We start from the raw sequence: 19,150 nt of genomic DNA, 5'->3' as shown, positions 1-19,150 counted from the left end.
TGGATTTAATTATTATTTATTTGGTAATGGATAGACACATTGTACTATAGTAAGAGGTTTAGGTTTATAATGTTTATCTGGAAATAAAACTCAATAAAATGCCTTAATTTCAGCACGGTTTCACATATTTAATGGAATAAGCTGAATTACAGTAGAAGCCCAATGTATTCAAACTGTGACAACTAAAAATAGGTATAATATTTTCTTTCATAATTTCCAGATGTTTATCAAACATTACTAATAGTCTTTTATTACTTTGGATTAATTTATAAATAGGTATTAGTACCAATAATAGGAATTGCAGAGTAATATACATTTTTTTTCCTTACACATCTTAAGTCATGAAACAAACTTGGGTTTCTTCTTTGTTCTTCAGACATTAGGAGAAAGAGGTTCCTTCCCAATGAAAAATTGTGTTCACCTTATCCTAGAGTAAAACAAAATATGTGAACAAATAAGTAAGTTTTAAATTGGAGGGATGCTCTTGAATCCCAACCTCATTTTGATCTAAATTTAACTTAGTGGTCCTGGCAGTACTACATTTGGTAGAACAGAATATAAGAGCCCCACCAGTGTGATCCCAATGACTGGAAAAACCACTATTCAATCTTCTAGACGCTCCTGGAGATAGGTTCCAGTTAAGCAGCGTTACCAACAACCGGTAGCCAGTGAGAAATGCAGAATCTCAGACCCCATCCAAAATCTACTATATTGGAATCTAAATTTTATGGGACCAGCAAATGGTGTGATGGTTGCATCACTGGACTCCCACGTAGTTGACTGTGGTTCAAGTCCCAGACTGGGCATGGGTGCAGGTGTGTGTATGTCCAAAATCCCAAGAGGAGAACGGAGAAGGGATTGCGGCATGGTCATCCCCCCCCCCCGATATGGGGGACTTTTTTTGTTTTCTGTCTGTCTCTCCATCGAGCTCAAGCTTCCTATAGCAAAAATCTCTTTAAAAAAAAAAAAAGATGCAAATTTTAATAAGATACCCATGTGCTTTGTAGGCACATTTAAGCTTAGCATTGGGCTAGACGACTATCTGGGGTTTTATGTTTATGTTTGATTTTGGTTGGTTATATGGCACAGAATAAGAAATGATCAAGTAGGATCAGCAGAAGGCATAGTGGTTACGTCGCTGGACTCCCACATGGTCAACAATGGTTGGAGTCCCGATCTCAGTGGCTTGAAACTCACACTGAGCATGTGTATGTATGTGCATACCCAATATCCTGGGAGGAGAACCGAGGAGAAGGGATTACAGTGTGGCCATCCTCCCCTGGGGTTATTTCTCACTTTCCCTTTCACTGTCTCTTTTTCTTCCTTTCCCTAGCAAGCACATGTGCCCTAATAGCAAAAAACCTCTACCCTCCCCTAAAAGAAATGATCAAGTAAATGAATAAAACTTGTTAGTATGATGAAGTAAGTAGATGATTTGCAATCTGTAACCAAAACATATTTTAGAACTACAAGTAAATGGACATGCTTCTAAATTAAAATTTTTTATAAAGAATCATTTTATTTAACTTTATTGATTTATTTTAGTTTGACCAGAGAGGAACAGAGCAAGAAAGAGAGAGTGAGAGAGAATCAGAGAGAGAGAGAAAAAAAATAAGAAAGCAAGCCTCCAGGTCCAGGACTTGAACCACAGTCGGCCATGGGGGAGTCCAATACCCTTAACCACCGTGCCACTTGCTGGCCCCTCTAAATTTAAATTTTAAGTGATGCATATTGGATGTTTGTCACAACTACCACAATCATGTGCTCATTAAAGTGAGAAAAGAGCAAAGTGAATATTAAAAATATGCAGTGAAGTTTGAAGTATCTGTTTTTGTTGTTATTTAATTGCCAAAGGGCACACATGTGCACTCACTAGAGACAGGGAGATGGAAAGGGAGAAAGCATCCCTCAGTGTGGCGTGTGTGCACCAGAATCCCTTCTCCTCTCTTTCTCCATCCTGTCAGGATTTGGAGCACGCATGAACTGGGGCCTCATGTGTTTTTCAAGTCACTGGACCAGAATCAAAGTGTGGTAGGCCATGTGGGATCTAGCTCACTTAGGCGACAGGGTGATCCTAAGGTATGAATTATTTAATTGAATCACACGATATGGGAAAAGTTCCTGGGAATTTCATGGTGATCCACAGAAAAGTCCTCTTTGAAAGTGTTAGTTCCAAGATGCATAAAATCTATGCAGCGTTTCATGATTCAGGCCCTGAAGAGAGAAGTTTCCCTTCTTTCCCCTTTATTGTTTGCATTCTATATAGTTATGCAGTCAAAACTGGGGGAGACCATAAACTTTTTGTGAAGGAGGAAGATTCTGAACATAAAGTAAGCATTCAGCATGTATTTCCTGGGTCATTCATTCGTTGGGCATTCTCATGACAAGGGGCAACTGAGCATCTACTGTGCCAGGGACACAGAGGTGAGTGAAAGGGACACAGTCCCTGCCTTGATGGGACTTTTGATGGTGTATGGATCACCACTGACAAATCCTGAAAGTTATCTGTGGGTTCTGTTCATTTTGCATTATTTCTGTGCCTGGCATCTTTCTTTTTTCATTGATAATAATTAATGTCTAATTCTTAGTTATCCGTCTCATATAGATTGCTTGGCTGTGGTTATATGGTAGAGGGTAGGGGCTCATATCATATGGTAAAAATGTATCTGGTAACTTAAAAAAATGAAGCTAACATACACATAAGTAACAGTTACATACTGTAATATGATCAGTGTAGAGGCTTGGAGGGAGCTGCTTGGAAGGTAGCGTGGAATAACAGTGAGTGAGAGCCATGAGCAAGTCTCTTAGATTGTACAGGTGAAAGTAATGAAATTATGGTAAAAAAAAATAAAGTACATATTTTTAATATATCCCCAGTGGATGAATTGAGTAACTTATTAGACTTATATATCTTCAAATAAAACTAATTTGTCTTCAGTCCTCTTAGATTGTACAGGTGAAAGTAATGAAATTATGGTAAAAAAAAATAAAGTACATATTTTTAATATATCCCCAGTGGATGAATTGAGTAACTTATTAGACTTATATATATCTTCAAATAAAACTAATTTGTTCTTCAGTCAGTCTTATAATATGCATTCAGAAAGCTATTCATCTTAAAATAAATTGCTTCATGACTTTTCCCAGAATGATGGATTTACCCAATATAAATGGAACCTGACAAACTGAGTGGAAAGTTGAGGTAAACAGCAACCCCCAACAGACTTTGGTGAATCAGCCATTATTCCAGGACACTGACATCTTTGTTCCCAGATTCCTAACCTTGTATTCCAGTAACTCTGGAATTTCATCTTCTTAACCGTGACCCTACGACTAGTTCCACCCTTGTTGTCCAGTGACTAGGTTTTCTGCCATGATGGTTAATGGCACAGTCTTAGAAGCCAATGGTTAAGGGCATAGTCATGGAAACCAAATGGATACAGGTTTATCATTCTGGCTCCACTACCTCCTACACATGGGATCTTAGGTAATGTAATGTCTGCATGCCTCTGCTTTCTTCTCCAAAACATAGAGATTATAACCCTCACGTCATGTGATAGGGTGGATTATGTAACTACATTAAATACTTATGGGACCAGCTGATGGTGTAATGATTATGTCACTGGATTCCCATGCAGTCAGTCATGGTTCGAGTCCTGGACCTGGTGGCTTAAAACTCACATTGAACACGTGTTTGTACCCAAAATCCAAGAGGAGAGTGTAGGAGAAGGGACTGTGGCCATCCCCCCGGGGGAAGGGGGTGATTCCTTGCTTTCTGTCTCTCTGTTTCTCCAGTGGTTGCATGTGCCCCATAGCAAAAATCTCTTTAAAACACACACACACTCACTCACACAAATGCCGGGTGCATGGTAAACAGTGGGCACTACTACTCTATTACTATCGAACCCAGGATTCCATAACTACATGAATCTCCATTAGAAATTAATTTTACTTGCTTTTTAACTAGTATCTCACTTTTTTATTGGCAGTTCCCTCCCCCGCAACAAACACACTGAATTCATATTCCAGAAGCTGCTTTTCTGGCCTCCATGGAACTCTCCCCATTGTGGCAACTTCTTGTGAGCTCTCATCTGTCTCCAGATTCAATAGACACCACAGCTCCTAAGCGCCATTTGGCTCAAAGAAGCAGTAGAGCCTACTAGTTGAAAGCATGAACTCTGGAGGCAGGCTATCTGGGTTCAAATCCCAGCACTCACTAGCTGAGCAACCCTGGGTAAGTTATTCAACTTCCCTGTGCCTCAATTTCTTTATTATTATTATTATTATTATTATTATTTGGAGAGGTTTTTGCTATAGGGTGCTGTGCTTGCCAGAAAGACAGAGACAGAGAGACAGAAAGTGAGAAATACCCAGGGGGGATGGCCACGCCACAATCCCTTCTCCTCCATTCTCCTCTCGGGATCTTGGGCACACACGCACACGCACCCGGCATGAGTTTAAGCCACTGGGTCCAGGACTCGAACCACGATCGGCTATGTGAGAGTCCAGCGACATAGCCATTACACTAACTGCTGGTCCCCCTCAACTTCCTTATTTATAAAGTGAATTATACCTGTTTTATGTGACTATTATGAAGATTAAATCGAATATCGTGTATTTTGATATTTATCAGGAAGGTAGAACATGCAATGCTATTACATTTGTTATTCTGATTCATTGGTTAAGAGTACCCAGGCTTGGCTTTTAGTCAGTTCTCCCTTTCATCCAGAATTCTCTTCTGATGGTGGGTTAATTTCCAGGACTCATATACCGAGCTGCATGGCCCTAGGTTATCTGGACATGTGCTTCCATGTCAGACCTCTGTCTTCCCTGCATCCTGCTCCAAATGTTCTTGGCAGACAGTGGCTATGACAGTGAGCTCTGAGTAATATTTTGTTCCACAGTTTATGTCTGCTGTGGAACAGAACAGTAGGCCCTGCCTGCTGGCCTCTTACCTAGAATATGGGACATCTAAAGGAGCAAAGCGAAGTAACTGCCTTGTTCTTCTTTAATTTTTTCATCTACCTTTCCTCATTTCCACTAGTTAATAAAGATCATCCATCTAGGAAAAATACATGATTCTTCTCCCCAGAGTCTGTGTACTAAGTAAAAAGTGAAGGAAAATGTCATGAATGTAACTCAGAGTAGGAACGTTTATTGCTTCCATGGGGATAAATCAGTTAGCGGAACTGTTACTGTTGAGTTTCGTAATGACATAATGTGGCTAAACTGTAACCTGAGAGAAACAAGCCCAAGGAAGGTTGAATTTTAATTATTTTAATGAAATTTTTTTTTAATGATAGAGAGTGCATGCAAGGAAGGTTGAATTTTAATTATTTTAATGAAAAAATTTTTAATGATAGAGAGTGCATGCCTGCAGGCAACACATACATGCACAAGAGAAAGGGGAAGACAAAGACAGAGAGAGAGAAAAGCACTTTCAATAGGGTCTTGCATGATGCAATCGCCCTTCCCCAGCCCTCCAGCTCCTTAGGATCTTGGGTGGCCATGCCTGTGCCCTGTCAGTCTACTAGCAGACCCAGGGATCCCAACCTGTGGTCAGCCAAGTGACTTCCAGCCACACAGGGGACTTGTGCTACCGCTGCACCATTGATTGAGAACTTTAAACAGAGCTTACACCACTGGTTTGTAAACTGCACAGTACCCTGAGGGGCGTCAGCAGAAGTCAAAGATTTTGGGGTCTTACTTCTCAGCCCTCCGTGCCTGGAATAGTACTTGGCTTGTGGCAGTAAACTGTTTCTGCTCTGCATTCCTGGCATCAAGCCTCCCACAGGGAGATTCCTTTTAATGCTCCAAATCCCTTCCAGGGTCACTGTCAATATTTTCAAAAGCATAATGATGATTATTAGCACATTCTCTTTTTAGCCCCAAATATTTTTAAAGTATTTACTTGGTGATTTAAAAAAAAAAATTACTTGGGTAGAGGTTTAGTTGGTTTAATTGATCAAACTACCCAAGGTCTTTATTAATCATTTAATGATTTATTTTATTCCATTTCTTTCATTCAAGTATTTCCTATGCAATTGAACCCCTACAGTGCTATGAGATAATTTAACTTGAGACTAAACATGGATGAAAAGTCAGTATAGAAACATTCATAAAATGCAGAAAGGTTAGAAATAAATAATAGTTATCACATAGAATTTATTCAGTCAATCTTATCTGATTTTGATTTAATTCCTACATAAGTAGAAATATTTCCAAAGATAGTAGTGCCAGGACCAGCAGGTGACATGGGGTTAAGGTGCTGGACTCCTACATGGCTGACATGGTTCAAGTCCCAGACCTAGAGGCTTGAAAATTATGCTAAGTGCGTGTGTGTGCATGCCCAAAATCTCAGGAGGAGAGTAGAGGAGATGGGATTGCAATGTGACCATTCCCCCTCTCACTGTTCCCTATCTCTTTCTCTCTCTCTCTGTCTGTGGCGTTTGCACACACCCATAGCAAAAAAATCTTAAAAAAAAAAAAAAGGCAGAATCCAAAATTCCCACATTAACTCATCCAGTAGAACCAAAACTCTTCTAAAAGCCACAATCTAGATGGTGTTTAATCTCCCCCTTGAAAGAGATCACAACAAACTCACCAAATCCCACATTTAAAAGACCATAGCAAAAATCTGCAAAGTAATTCTGCACGTGGGTACCTGGAAAATCACGGGGTTGAATCCTGACGTTCTTCAATAAGGTTTATACTGGCTGCCACTGGACTATCCTCCATATCCTAAAATCACTTGTTTAGTTTGAGAGTCAGTCAACAAGCATTTGGCGACTGTGTTTTGTAGAAAACTACATTCCAAGTCAAGTAAGGTGATAAATTCAGCTTAGTGCTTCCCCCCTCCCCCCTTTTCTGAGGTTGCAAATTTTAATACCCAATGTTTTCCTCAGAGTCAAGGACGCACATTGACATCACCATTGACATTTGATCCCTCCGTAAAGGATTCCACACCAAGGACTAACCAGGAGCACAGTCTTTGGGCTCAGAGGAGATCTAGGTTTTTAAGTCTCAATGCCATCACTTCCCAGTTGTTTGATTTTCTTTTTTTGGGGGGGATGGGGGCCGCAATCCCTTCTCCTCCATTCTCCTCTTGGGATCTTAGACACGCGCGCACATGCTCCTGGTGTGAGTTTTAAGCCACCGGGTCCGGGACTCGAACCACGTTCGACCACATGGGAGTCCAGCGACATAGCCATTACGCTAACTGCTGGTCCCCCAGTTGTTTGAGTTTGTACAAGTTATTTAACCCATGGTATCTCAGTTTCCTCATTTCAAAAATATGTAAAGCATCTACCTGGAAGGTTTGTCATAGGACGAGATGAGAGGATATAAAGTGCTTTGTACCCAATATGGGACAGCTATTATTTTTACAGTAACAATGATTTTTCTGTCCAAGCATGGACTCAGATCCCATTTCTACAGGCCCTAAGCTGAATGTCAGTGCGTGCCTCTCCCTTCCCACTCCTGAGTGGTGTAGCTAAAGTTCTCTGTCAAGATTTCTTTCTTCTTTTTTGGGGGGGGGACCAGCAGTTAGCATAATGGCTATGTCACTGGACTCCCACATAGTCGACCGTGGTTCAAGCCCCGGACCCGGTGGCTTAAACTCATACGGCGTGAGCGTGCGTGCCCAAGATCCCAAAAGGAGAATGGAGGAGAAGGGATTGTGGCGTGGTCATCCCCCCTGGGGGATGATTTCTCGCTTTCTCTCTCTCTCTCTCTCTCTCTGTCTGGTGAGCACACGCGCCCTATAGCAAAAACCTCTCCAAAAAAAAAAAAAAAAAAGATTCTTTTCTTCTTTTTTCAAAGCCCTTTAAGGAAGACTCCACAATCTCTCTCCTTCTGTCAAGAGCTTACAAAGTTTACACTGTTGCTTATATCTAACCTAAATCTTCCCCCCGCCATTCAAGCCAGCTTCCTCTTTTATCCAGACTTAAAACAGGGCTGCTCTCAGCCTCTGAGTAATAGACTTTCAAATGTAGGGCCCCCAAAACATTTATTAAATAACCTCTATGCCCAATCCCCTGTAAGAGACCAGAGAAATAGATTTAAATTGGGTCCACACTAGGGGAAGGTCTGGCAAATGGAGTTTGAAATCAGGAGAGAGAACCATGCAGACGAACTATATCAAAATAGGAAGACTTGTAATAGTGAAACAGCTGCACTCATTCAGATGCAATCACATGAATACCAAGAAGCTCATAACTTAATAGAAGAAATACCTGAAATGTAAATGTTGATGCTCAGAAATACACAAAAACTCAAAGCAAGATATAGTTACATACAAATATTACTGGATTTAGGATAGCAGTTGCTGGAAAAAGTAGTTTTGTTTCCATTTGACATAATGGTTGGATGAAGAGGTTACAGAAGGTGATACATTTTACTGGAAGAAGCGTCTAAAAAGAAGTATGGACACCCTCTGAGGCAGCTGCTGACTTTAAGAGACACTAAACTCCCTTAGCTCTGGGCATAAAGGAAGGAAGGAAGGAAGGAAGAGGGAAGACAAAGGGGGAAGCAGAGCCAGGGAGACCTCAATACTGGCAGTCTAGCCTGAAAAGGAAAAGGGCAGCTAGCACAGGAGAATCTTCTAGAAAGTCTTTTGTTTTTTTTAAAGAATTATTTATTAAATTTTATTTGTCTTTTTGTTTGTTTGTTTTTGTTTTATAATTTGCTACAGGACACATGTGCCCACCAGAGAGAGACAAAAAAAGTGAGAAAGCAAGCCACCAGGTCCAGGACTTGAATCATAGTTAGCCATGTGGCAGTCCAGTACCTCACCCACCATGCCACCTATCGACCCAGTCTTCTGGAGATTCTTATCTCTTCTTCCCTGCTCATACCCCCAACCTCTTCTACTCAGAGACAGTTTCAGATGCATTTTTTTCCTCGATTTTAAAATGACTAAACCATACCTTTGTGGCAAAGATTTCAGTCAGCGAGACCTGGTTTGTACTCACAGGAAAGGGTGAATGATTTCTTTAAAAATATTTGTGTACCCTTTTGCTGTTCCTAGACTGTGAGTAATGAACATTAAAACTTGAACAGCCAGGTTAGAGCCATGCCTTCTGTATTTCCCTGTGTAAACATGTTGGAGACTTGGCCAGAGGAAGAAAACTTCAAGTAATTTTTAACTTTGCTTCCGTCCTTCCTTTTTTCCCTTCCTTCCTTCCTTCCTTCCCTCTTTCCTTCCTTCCTCCCTTCCTCCCTTCCTTCCTTCCTTCCTTCCTGCCTTTTTCCTTCCTTCCTTCCATGAGTAAGTATGGTTTATGTCTGTAACAGAGCCTTCTGGTTTCTGTGTAAGAAACAGACTACAGAGGACGATATATAATAGAAGCTGTTAAAGAGACTATTGCTGAGCCTGCAAAGGACAGTGAGCTTGGACAGAGTGCAGCTGGGGAGATTTAGGATATCTTGGGTTGTTGGGGAAGTCATGACCCATTTTTCTTAGAAATTTTCCTGACAACCTAATATTTTGGCAGGATTAGCCGATGGAGTGGCTATGGAGTTTGGTGAATTGACTTCTGGGTGTTTAGCCTAATCAGCTGAGTGAATGATAGTATCATTTCTTTGATATGGACAGGGCCTATAGAAGAGTGGGGTTTTAAAAGCTGGGGTACAAGGTAACAGTTCTATTCTGGATATGTTAAATTGAAGAGGCCTATTGGACATCTAAGAGTCAAGTAGGCTTTAGGGATTTGAAGAAAAAAGGAAAGTAGAAGCTAGAGGTAAACATTTTGCAGTCATAAATATTGAGTCGATGGAAAATCAGGACTCATTTTTACATAGAAAAACACGTCACGACTTTTCAGACAATCCAGTACAATGGGCTAAGTGGGCTGACCCAAGCAGGGAGTATAGATAAAGTGAAGCACCTGTGGAGAGGCTGCGCTCTCCCAATTTAAAGGCAAGGAGGAGAGAGAATCAGCCCGGAGGACAGAGGAAGAGTGGCAGTAGAGGTTAGCATGTCATGACCTGGAGGCCAATGTGAGAAAGTGTTTTCAGAGGGGAGGAGGAAATGATTGTGTCTGATGCCACAGAGAGGTTGAGTATGCTGGAGGACTCCTCAGATTTGACCTTTAAGAGGCTAGCTATCTGCAAGCTGAAGAAGAACCATTTCCCTGGACTCATGGGAATGATAGTCTAATTGGACTAGGTGAAGGAACAACCGATGAGAAAAGAGGTGGAGATGGTGGGTCAAGGGTACTTACTCTCAATGTCTAGAAATAGCCATTAGATCAGCCACACAAGTCCCTAAAAGTTTTCTGCAGAATTTTGGTCATATATGACAAATTGTGTCTTCCAGGGTGAGAAGCCATAGCTTCTGTCAGATATTTAAAGGGACGTGTCACGACAGTCTCTGAACTAGAAGGTCCCAATGGCTAGCCTAGGGCTGCTTCCACTCTGTGACCAGACTGCAACCTTCTCTATATGCTAGTTCCTATTTTAGCCAAGAACATAAGGCTTCTAGTTATTATAGGAAAAAACTGAAAAGTAGGTTTCATTTCCATGAGTACAGAGAGCCCTTTAAAAATTGAAACTCAAAAAAAAAAAAAAAATCTCTCGTCGGTTTTGAGATTGTTCGGTGCTAAAAGACTACCTCTGTGCGACCTCTAGTGGATGTTATAAAAAATGTAGGCCAGACAGTTTCTGTAATATTTTATATGAGGGATATTTCAACGTAGCTTAGAAAAGAGTTGTTGTAAACCAAAGGATATTTTCTATTCACTCAGCCTATCTCATAATCAAATGTATCTAATAAGGATAATATGGCTAATATATGAATTAGCTTTTATATTGTTTTTGAAAATAATAAAGATAAATCCACAATCTAATAGCATAGATTAAAAATGTTTTAACTACCAGGGAAATCATACATGTAGGCTGGGTTTCACAGCAGAAATTTGTAGGTCATGCTGTATTCATTTATAGAGTGCGACATAGACTTTAAAACTTTCTTCAAAGTTGTACAAGCAAATGGTCTCTCCTTTTGTAGAGATGAGTGATTCAAGAAGGCACAGAAAGTTTCGGTAGCTGGCTTAGAAACATGAAGTGTGCATATACTTATGGAGTCTAAAAAAGATACAGCTCTGGGTCTGCAGCATCTGCTTTTAGGAATCCTCTCTGAGTTAGGGCCCCACCTGCAGGTTATTCAATAAGTCTGCCCAGAAAACATCAAGTTCTCAGAGTATAGGAGTCTGGTCTATACCTAGCAACTGGTACCCAAGAGTATTGCTACAAAAACCTGATGATTGGAAGACCATAAAACATGCACCTAGTAATTTTTGAGAAGGTGCTGTGAAAATGATGGACAGTAGCAGTTTCAAGAGACATCTGTGAGGGATTGTGGGGCTTCTAGAAGACATAAGCCACCAATGAGAGCTATCAAATCCAATTCCTAACTCATACACTATGTGTTTACGGGATAAAACGCTGCATGGTTTGACCTATTTAAATGACTTAGACACTGCTGGGTCAGTGATTTGCAATCGGGGCAGCAAATCTATTATAAATTACAGTATTATCAGTATCACTTGGGAACTTCATAGAACTTCTAGGGGTGGGGCTCAACAAACAGCTTTTCTTATTTTTTAAAAATTTGCCAGAGGGCAGGGGGGGAGGGAGAGAGAAGAACGAGAAGGAGGAGAAAGAGAAAGGGGAGGAAAAGGAGATCAAGGAGGAGAAGAAGAGAGAGAGAGAGAGAGAGGAGCAAGAAAGCATGGGGCACAGTCAGAGCATAATCCATTCTCCTCTCTTTCTCCTTCCTTTCAGGATTTTGGGCATGCACCCACATGTGGCCAGAGTGTTTCTCAAGCCACTTCTTGAGCCCAAGACTCAAACCACAATGTCAGCCATGTGGGATCCAACTTCCTTGACCACCAGGCCACAGGATGGCCCGGCAATTTAGTTTATTTTATTTTTAGATGTTTGCTGCCAGAGAGAGGGAAAGTGAGAAATCACCTCCCAGGGAGGATGGCCATGCTGCAATCCCTTCTCCTCCATTCTCCTCTCAAGATTTTCGGCATGCATGTACACATACCCAGCGTGATTTTCAGGCTACTGGGACTCAAACTATAGTCACCCATGTGGGAATCCAGCTAAGGTGGCTAAGGTGCTGGATTCCCACATGGGTGACTATAGTTTGAGGCCCAGTAACCTAAAAGAGCCCACGTAGTTCTGATAGAACCTGAGGTTTAGGAACCATTGTCCTGGTTATACCAATATTGATAGAGTTCAAAGCTATTATTGTTTTTCAGGGTATTAAAAAATTCTACTTGTCATTAAATAGAAATAATTCCTCCCAGAAAAAAGGTGGGATAGCAAAGTACATACTGATATCTTTTTTTCTAAATGTAAAGGTTTTTATTTGGACATAGGTCAAATAATTATATTGATAATTCAAGAATTTCCCAAGAGCCCATTTTTCTTTTGATAGTTATGGTTTTGTAATAAGTCATATAATCACCCTGACGTCAAAAGGCGATTTCATATTCATTTCACAAGTATACTTCATTTGTCACTGAGATTACCTGCAGGTGGATTTTTAATGTGGCATTCATCTCTCTTCATATAAAGTTCTTCTTCCAGCACTTCCTTAACTCTCTTATGTGGCTCACAATATAAAAATTTCTTCCCTATAAAGGCATTGACCAAATTGGTTACTTAGAAATTCTGTCCAACTTTATAGCCATTACACCTATATGAATAACTACTTTTTTTATACAAAAAAAAAAAAACACTGCATATCATTTTATACAAATATCAAATGATTCACCCTGCAGGTTCTATCTTGGGAAGATCTTATTCAATGTAACTTTTGTTTCTTGGGAAGGGACTTCATACTTTCGTGTCATTCTTGAATTTGTGGGCTAAGTTTCGGACTCTTTATTTATTTATTCTTATTTTTGCTAGAGGGATCATGTACTTGCCAGAGAGAGACAAAGAGACAGAGAGATGGGGAGGAAAAAGCAGCACACCCTCCCCCCCATGTCATCTGAAGGTCAGAGAACCAGTAGTTCTAGCTTCAGTACCCAAAGCTAATTCAAGGGGCTTGTAGAAAACTTAAGCAACCAGACCAGCAGAAGGCAGGGCTGTTAAGGCCATGTGGCCAACTGCAGTTTGAATCCAGGACCCTTCAGCTTAAAACTCATTCCAGGCACATGTACAGGTATGCCCAAAGTCTCCAGAGAAGAATGGAGGAGAAGGGATTACAGTGTGGCCATCTCCCATGAGGCATGATTTCTCACTTTCTGTCTCTCTGTCCCTCCAGCAAGCAATGTGCCCTACAGCAAAAATCTCTCTCACAAAAAAAAAAAAAAAAGAAAAGAAAAAAAGAAAGTATAAACAATGAAATAGTTTAGTTATTTAAAATTTGATTTTGAACTCACAAAGACATGGCAGATGTCTCATCTTTTCCAGACTAAGCAATGAAGAGCACAGATGAGTCAATTGCACTTGGGTGCAGACAGGGCCCAATGGGGCAAGGGGCCTGCTGCTTCTGGCAGTGGCTCTGCATCATTCCTGGTCATGAAAACCCAAACACAGCCTCACATACGTGGCCTGTGTGTGAGGGCCTCATGCTTATCTCCCCAAAGCCGCGAGTCACATGAAGAAAAGATGGGATCAGCATGACTTCGGCCTGTCTCAGATTTAAACTTTTTCTGTAAAAATCATGATCTTCAGGCAGAGAAGGGTTTGATAGACTTGGCTGGGATGGAAGCAAAGCCTATATAAGTGGGCAGCAGAGAGAAAGGGGTGCCCTGCTGCAGGTTTGGATCTCCTGACAAATTCCAGTCCTGCTGCGAAGAAAATTAACAGAGGGAATCACCAAAGGCGATTTGAGGAACTGTGAAAACTAAGAGTGAATTAAGGTGCTAGTGGGGGCAATATCCCCTGCTCAGAAAAACAGAAAAGAAAGAAAGGAAGAAGGAAGGAGGGGGAGGGAAAGAAGAAGGAAGGAGGGAGAGAAAGGAGAAGGAAGGAGGGAGGGAAGAAAGTTAGGAAGGAAGAAGAGGGCAGGAAGGAAAGATGGGAGGAGAGGGGAGGGAGATCATGAAGGAAGGAAAGGAAGAAGAGGAAGGGAGAGAGAAAGAAAGTTAATTCTGCAAACCATAACAACAGCGTGATGTTACCCTCTGACTTTTTGAGCAGACTGGTCAAAAGATGGCTTGTGTATCAAGACAGCGAGGAGCCCCATCACTAAGTGCTGAGAAGTGCTGTGAAGAACAACATTATTCCTGATTTCCTTTTGGAGCAATATTATTCCAGCTTTTTTTGCTGTTGTTAGCCAAAATCAATTACTATAATTTTTGAATGCTATTATTTTTCTCAGAATGAATGAACTATGAACCAGCATCATTATTCCTAGTTTATAAATGAGAAAGTAACTTCCTGGAGTTTATAGTTAAGAAAATAACTTCCTAAACCTTCTGTTTCTAGGGTTACTAAACATATTAATAGTTTATAGTTCACTGTAACCCATAGTTACAGTTCTACCACTCTGTGCTATTCCGATCATATTTAGAATACAGGGCTCAGTGATTTAATTAGTTGGAGAATGTTGGAAGTGGCCAGCCAGACTGGCGAGAGCGCTACAAATAATTTTTTTTTTTTTTTTTGGAGAGATTTTCACTGTAGGGCGTGTGCGCTCGCCAAACAGACAGAGAGAGACATAGAGACAGAAAGCGAGAAATCACCCCCCAGGGGGGATGGTCACGCCGCAATCCCTTCTCCTCCATTCTCCTCTCGGGATCTTGGGCACACACGCACACACGCCCGGTGTGAGTTTTAAGCCACCGGGTCCGGGACGTGAGCCGCAGTCGACTACGTGGGAGTCCAGCGACATAGCCATTACGCTAACTGCTGGTTCCCTACAAATAATTTTTTTAAATGTGTGTGTATACACACACACACACACATGTATATTGTTATAGGGTGTGTGCACTGTCCAGAGACAGAGACAGAGAGAAAGCACCCCCAAAGGGGGAACGACCATGCCGAAATCCTTTCTCCTCCATTCTCCTCTTAGGATTTAGGCATGTGCATACATGCACTCAGTATGTTTTACAGGCTGCCAGGTCTGGGACTCGAATGGGGACTTGCCTACATGGGATTCAGCTGCTTTAACCATCATGCCACCAGCTGGCCCCTGTGTATGGAGCCTTTACTATGTGCCAGGTATTGGGCCAGTTGCAGGGGGAGGGGGTGATGAACTAACATAGGTGCCCAGATGTTCATGCGCTCACAGCACTGGGCAGTGGTGTGCAAAGAGTTTGTGCCTCAGCTCAAGTAGAGAGCAGCTGTTCGTACTGCACAAAGTACCCACTCAATTTTCAACTGTCTATTATTGGAAAGGCTTCTAATCCCTAATCACAGATCTACTGTCAAATATCCCCAGAAAAAGTATCTTTCCCATATATACATCCTTGAATTATACGAAGGCACCCACCAAATCTTTTACAGACATAATGTCACCTTTATTATTTTTTAAGAGAGATTTTTGCTATAGGATGCATGCACTCACCAGAGAGACAGAGAGACAGAAAGTGAGAACTCACCCTTCAAGGGAAATGGCCACATTGTGATCCCTTTTCCTCCATTCTTCTCTTGGAATATTGGGCATGCACACATATGCACCCAGTGTGAGTTTAAGTCGCTGGGTCCAGAACTTGAACCGTTGTCAACTACATGGGAGTCCAGCAATGTAACCATTATGCCTTCTCCTAGTCCCATAATGTCACCTTTAAGGTCATTTGTAGGGCTTGCCAGGTGGAATGGTGGTTAAAGCAGCTAGGTGGCATGGTGGTTAAAACCACATGGCCAACTATACCATTCGAGTTCCAGACCCAGCAGCCTGAAAAACATGCTGGGCACATGTGCATGCATGCCCAACATCCCAAAAGGAGAATGGAGGCAAAGGGATTTGAGCATGGTCACCTCCCATAGGGGGTGCTTTCTCACTTCACCTTGCTCTCTCTTTCTCTCTCTCTGGCAAGTGCATGTGGCCTATAGCAAAATTTAAATTAAAATTAAAAGATTCCGGGACCAGCAATTAGCGTAATGGCTATGTCACTGGACTCCCATGTAGTTGACCACGGTTCGTGTCCCGGACCCAGTGGCTTAAAACTCACACCGGGCGTGTGTGCATGCGTGCCCAAGATCCCGAGAGGAGAACGGAGGAGAAGGGATTGTGGCATGGCCATCCCCCCAGGGGGTGATTTCTCGCTTTCTGTCTCTCTGTCTCTCTCTGTCTGTCTGGCGAGCACACGAGCCGTATAGCAAAAAACTCTCAAAAAAAAAAAAGATTCCATATATGTTGAATTGAGGAATGAATAATTAATATCACCTTTTACTCCGAGAGCCACAGAACTACAGAACTTTTAGCTACTAGCATCTTTAATGGGAAAGTTCCCAGGTAGAATTCTTTTGTTTAACAGGTATTATTTATTCTTATTGTAAATAAAATTTTTATTACCTAATTTTGAACCCACGGTTCTGCATTTTTAAAAAATTTTAAGTATGAATAAGGACTCTCTATTACCTACATACACCGATTGTAGTTGCTCTAAGTAAGGCCTCTGCACGCTGCGGAAAATAACGAAAAGCATGGTGTCTTGTCATACCAAGGCTGATGCAGAGGGAAGAGGCCCCTGTCACCAGGAGGCAGCCCTTCTGCCACTGACTCGTTGATGAGGTCTCTGGGGGACAGGGACGAGAATGTGTTGTTCACAGAAGCCAAGTACTGAGATGCTTCAACCCGACCCTCCCTCTGGGGATGGCCAGTGCCAGCACAGAGGGAGCCAGAGAACCCCAGCTGCTCTCCAGAGAGGCAATCAGGAAGGCCTGCAGGAGGGCTGGAAACATCTTCAGCCTATTATTCTCACTTCATTCCTTAGCACCTACTGAACACCTGTGGGCAGGAGGCTATGAAATATCTGCACACTCACAGAACAATATGGACGAGGGCTGCAACCTGACTAGCATTCAAGTTACAGCCAAGTAGGTTGTAGCTTTGTAGTTGGCTGGGACTGTGGTTGCTCCAGATTGCCTTGACATATTTGAACATAGTGGATACGTTTGGGGGGAGGCAGAGAGAAAACAGCAGTGTGTTAAAATGTAGCCCACAGGGCCAGCAGGTGGCATGGTGGTTGAGACTCCCACATGACCAACTGAGGTTCAAGTCTCAGACCTGGTGGCTTGTTTTCTTATTTTCTCTCTCTCTCTGTTCCTCTCTGGTAAATTAAAAAGATAATAAAATAATAATAATAATAATAAATACAATTAAATGTGGACCATAATTGTGAGAGTCTAAGAGTCAGGTAAAAGTGTATGGACTGACCTTCCAAGAGATGGGAATTGAAGTGTTTTAGCCCTGGCTGAACGATGGGGACAAGTCATTGCCTCTTCTCGGGTGTCTAGACCCCAATTTCCTGATCTGACAATGAAGGAATTAGTGACATGATCTGCATGTTTCCATATGCATGTGTGAAAGTATATATGTATATACTCACAATATATACACGTACACACGTACATGCATATGTAAATGTGCATGCATATATATATTATATACAAATGCCTCCGTGCGCGTATTTTTTAAATCCCAGAAGAATGTCACTACTGATTCCTTGAAGGTGCGGGCGACCCCTGTATTGTGAAGAGGAGCGTGGGGAAATAGACCTATGGTCTCTGCCAAGGTGCCATCACCTCCGCTGGAACAGCGGCTCCAGCTCCACCCTCTGTCCCCAAACTATCGTGGCTTCCTCAGGTCCCTCTTCCGTGGCCCCCAGTTCCTTTTCCACGCGTTCTCCACGCCTGCGATTCCCGCACCCCGGCCCGGCGAGTTGCAGAGGCTGCTCCCGGTCTCGGCCCCCCTCCGGAGCCGCAGCCGTGGACACCACCACCGCCTCTTCTCCCGGCATGCCGCTGGGGTCTTCTATGCGGCCCGAGGCCCTCCAGCCTTCTCAGCTCCGCGGCGGGCTGTACCGGAACGCCAGGCGTCGCGGGTTGCCATAGTGACTCGAATCCTCTCCGCCCCCAGACGCCCTTCCCGGGCTTCTCCCCAGCCCTAGGCGTCGGTCTGGCCGAAGAAAGTTTGAGTTGGGAAGCTGCATGGGTTATTGGGCAAAGCAAACGAATTTCATTCATCTCTCGTTTGTTTCTCAGATCAGCTTCCCAAGAGAGGCTCTTTCGTTCCCAGATAGGGAGCCCGAGATTTACTGTAGACAAGCCAAGGCACTTGCCAAGGCTGCCCAGCTAGGAGTGGCACAGCGGGAATGAAAACCCGGAGAAGTCTGCCCCACAAAGCCCCAAAGCGGATCACCACCCAGAATGGAAGAGGTAGGAGATGGACAAGTGAGTCCAGGTGCTGCTGTCTCTGGGTTCACGCAGCGCTCTGTCTGGTTCCTCTCCCTGCTACACAAAAACCTGGTCAAATGGATGAATGTTGAGCATTCCCAGCGTTTGGACTGTAAATTATTAGTATTAAGCAACAATTTTAGTTTCCAAGCACTTTTGGATCCATGATCTATTTCAATCATGTAACTAACTTTACAGATGAGGAAATCACATTCAGAGAAGTTTGATTTGAAGCGCAAGTGGGACAATCCAGAGCGTTATTCGAAGCATGGAGTTGCTTTTGTTTTGTTTTTGCAATCACAAAGAAAAATGAATTAAGTTATGATATTAATTTTACGAAAGTTAAACGTGCATCATATTATAAACAGCTCTACAAGGTTTGCAATCATATACAGAAGACCTCATATGCCTTCATTGTATCCCCAAGCATTTTTACATCTTTTGGCTGATAACTTAGCATTTATAATCATATAACCACATATTCTTGCCTTTTTTATGTTTTTAAATTTTATGTATCACAGTGATTTCCAGTTAGAAAGATGAGATCCCCTTTTTCCATGCTCTTTACCTCACACACACTTAGTGCCCCAAGCATATTCTCCATATGGATACAATGACATTTTGGCTAGAGCAATATTTAGTGTTTATGTCAGTGTAACTATGCAAAGTCTAGTTGCAAGTGAGCTCTGTAATGTTCCATGGTCATTTTTCCTTCCTGTACAACCTTCCAATGGGCTGAAGTTCGTAATTGTCAGGATTTTTCAATTACAGGGTTTGTGAT

The 19,150-nt window shown here is 42.2% G+C and overlaps 1 protein-coding gene across 1 annotated transcript; it reads right to left on the bottom strand.

Annotated features, from left to right (window-relative positions):
* Positions 1–268: 268 nt before the first annotated feature.
* CUNH11orf97 (chromosome unknown C11orf97 homolog) lies at positions 269–18,442 on the bottom strand. Its single transcript, XM_006162592.3, has 5 exons — positions 17,719–18,442; positions 16,669–16,865; positions 12,543–12,647; positions 5,708–5,833; positions 269–427 (listed from the first exon to the last, which is right to left on the bottom strand). Exons 1-5 carry the CDS (start codon positions 17,931–17,933, stop codon positions 423–425), a joined length of 648 nt encoding a protein of 215 aa, XP_006162654.1. The 5' UTR covers positions 17,934–18,442; the 3' UTR covers positions 269–422.
* Between the last annotated feature and the right edge of the window lie 708 nt (positions 18,443–19,150).

Source organism: Tupaia chinensis, unplaced genomic scaffold (genome assembly GCF_000334495.1).
Source record: "Tupaia chinensis unplaced genomic scaffold, TupChi_1.0 Scaffold140218_1, whole genome shotgun sequence".
Taxonomy (NCBI): domain Eukaryota; kingdom Metazoa; phylum Chordata; class Mammalia; order Scandentia; family Tupaiidae; genus Tupaia; species Tupaia belangeri.
Note: the sequence above shows the minus strand (reverse complement) of the source record. Positions and strands in the feature narration are given on the sequence as shown.

Bases quoted from the DNA above. Each gene is read 5' to 3' on its own strand.
- CUNH11orf97 (XM_006162592.3), bottom strand. From the start codon at position 17,933: ATGCCGGGAGAAGAGGCGGTGGTGGTGTCCACGGCTGCGGCTCCGGAG. The intron at 12,648-16,668 runs GTGACAGGGGCC...ATGCCTTTATAG, and splicing joins GGCAGAAGGGCTGCCTCCTG to GGAAGAAATTTTTATATTGT. The intron at 5,834-12,542 runs GTAATCTCAGTG...AAATATTGACAG, and splicing joins CATTAAAAATCCACCTGCAG to TGACCCTGGAAGGGATTTGG.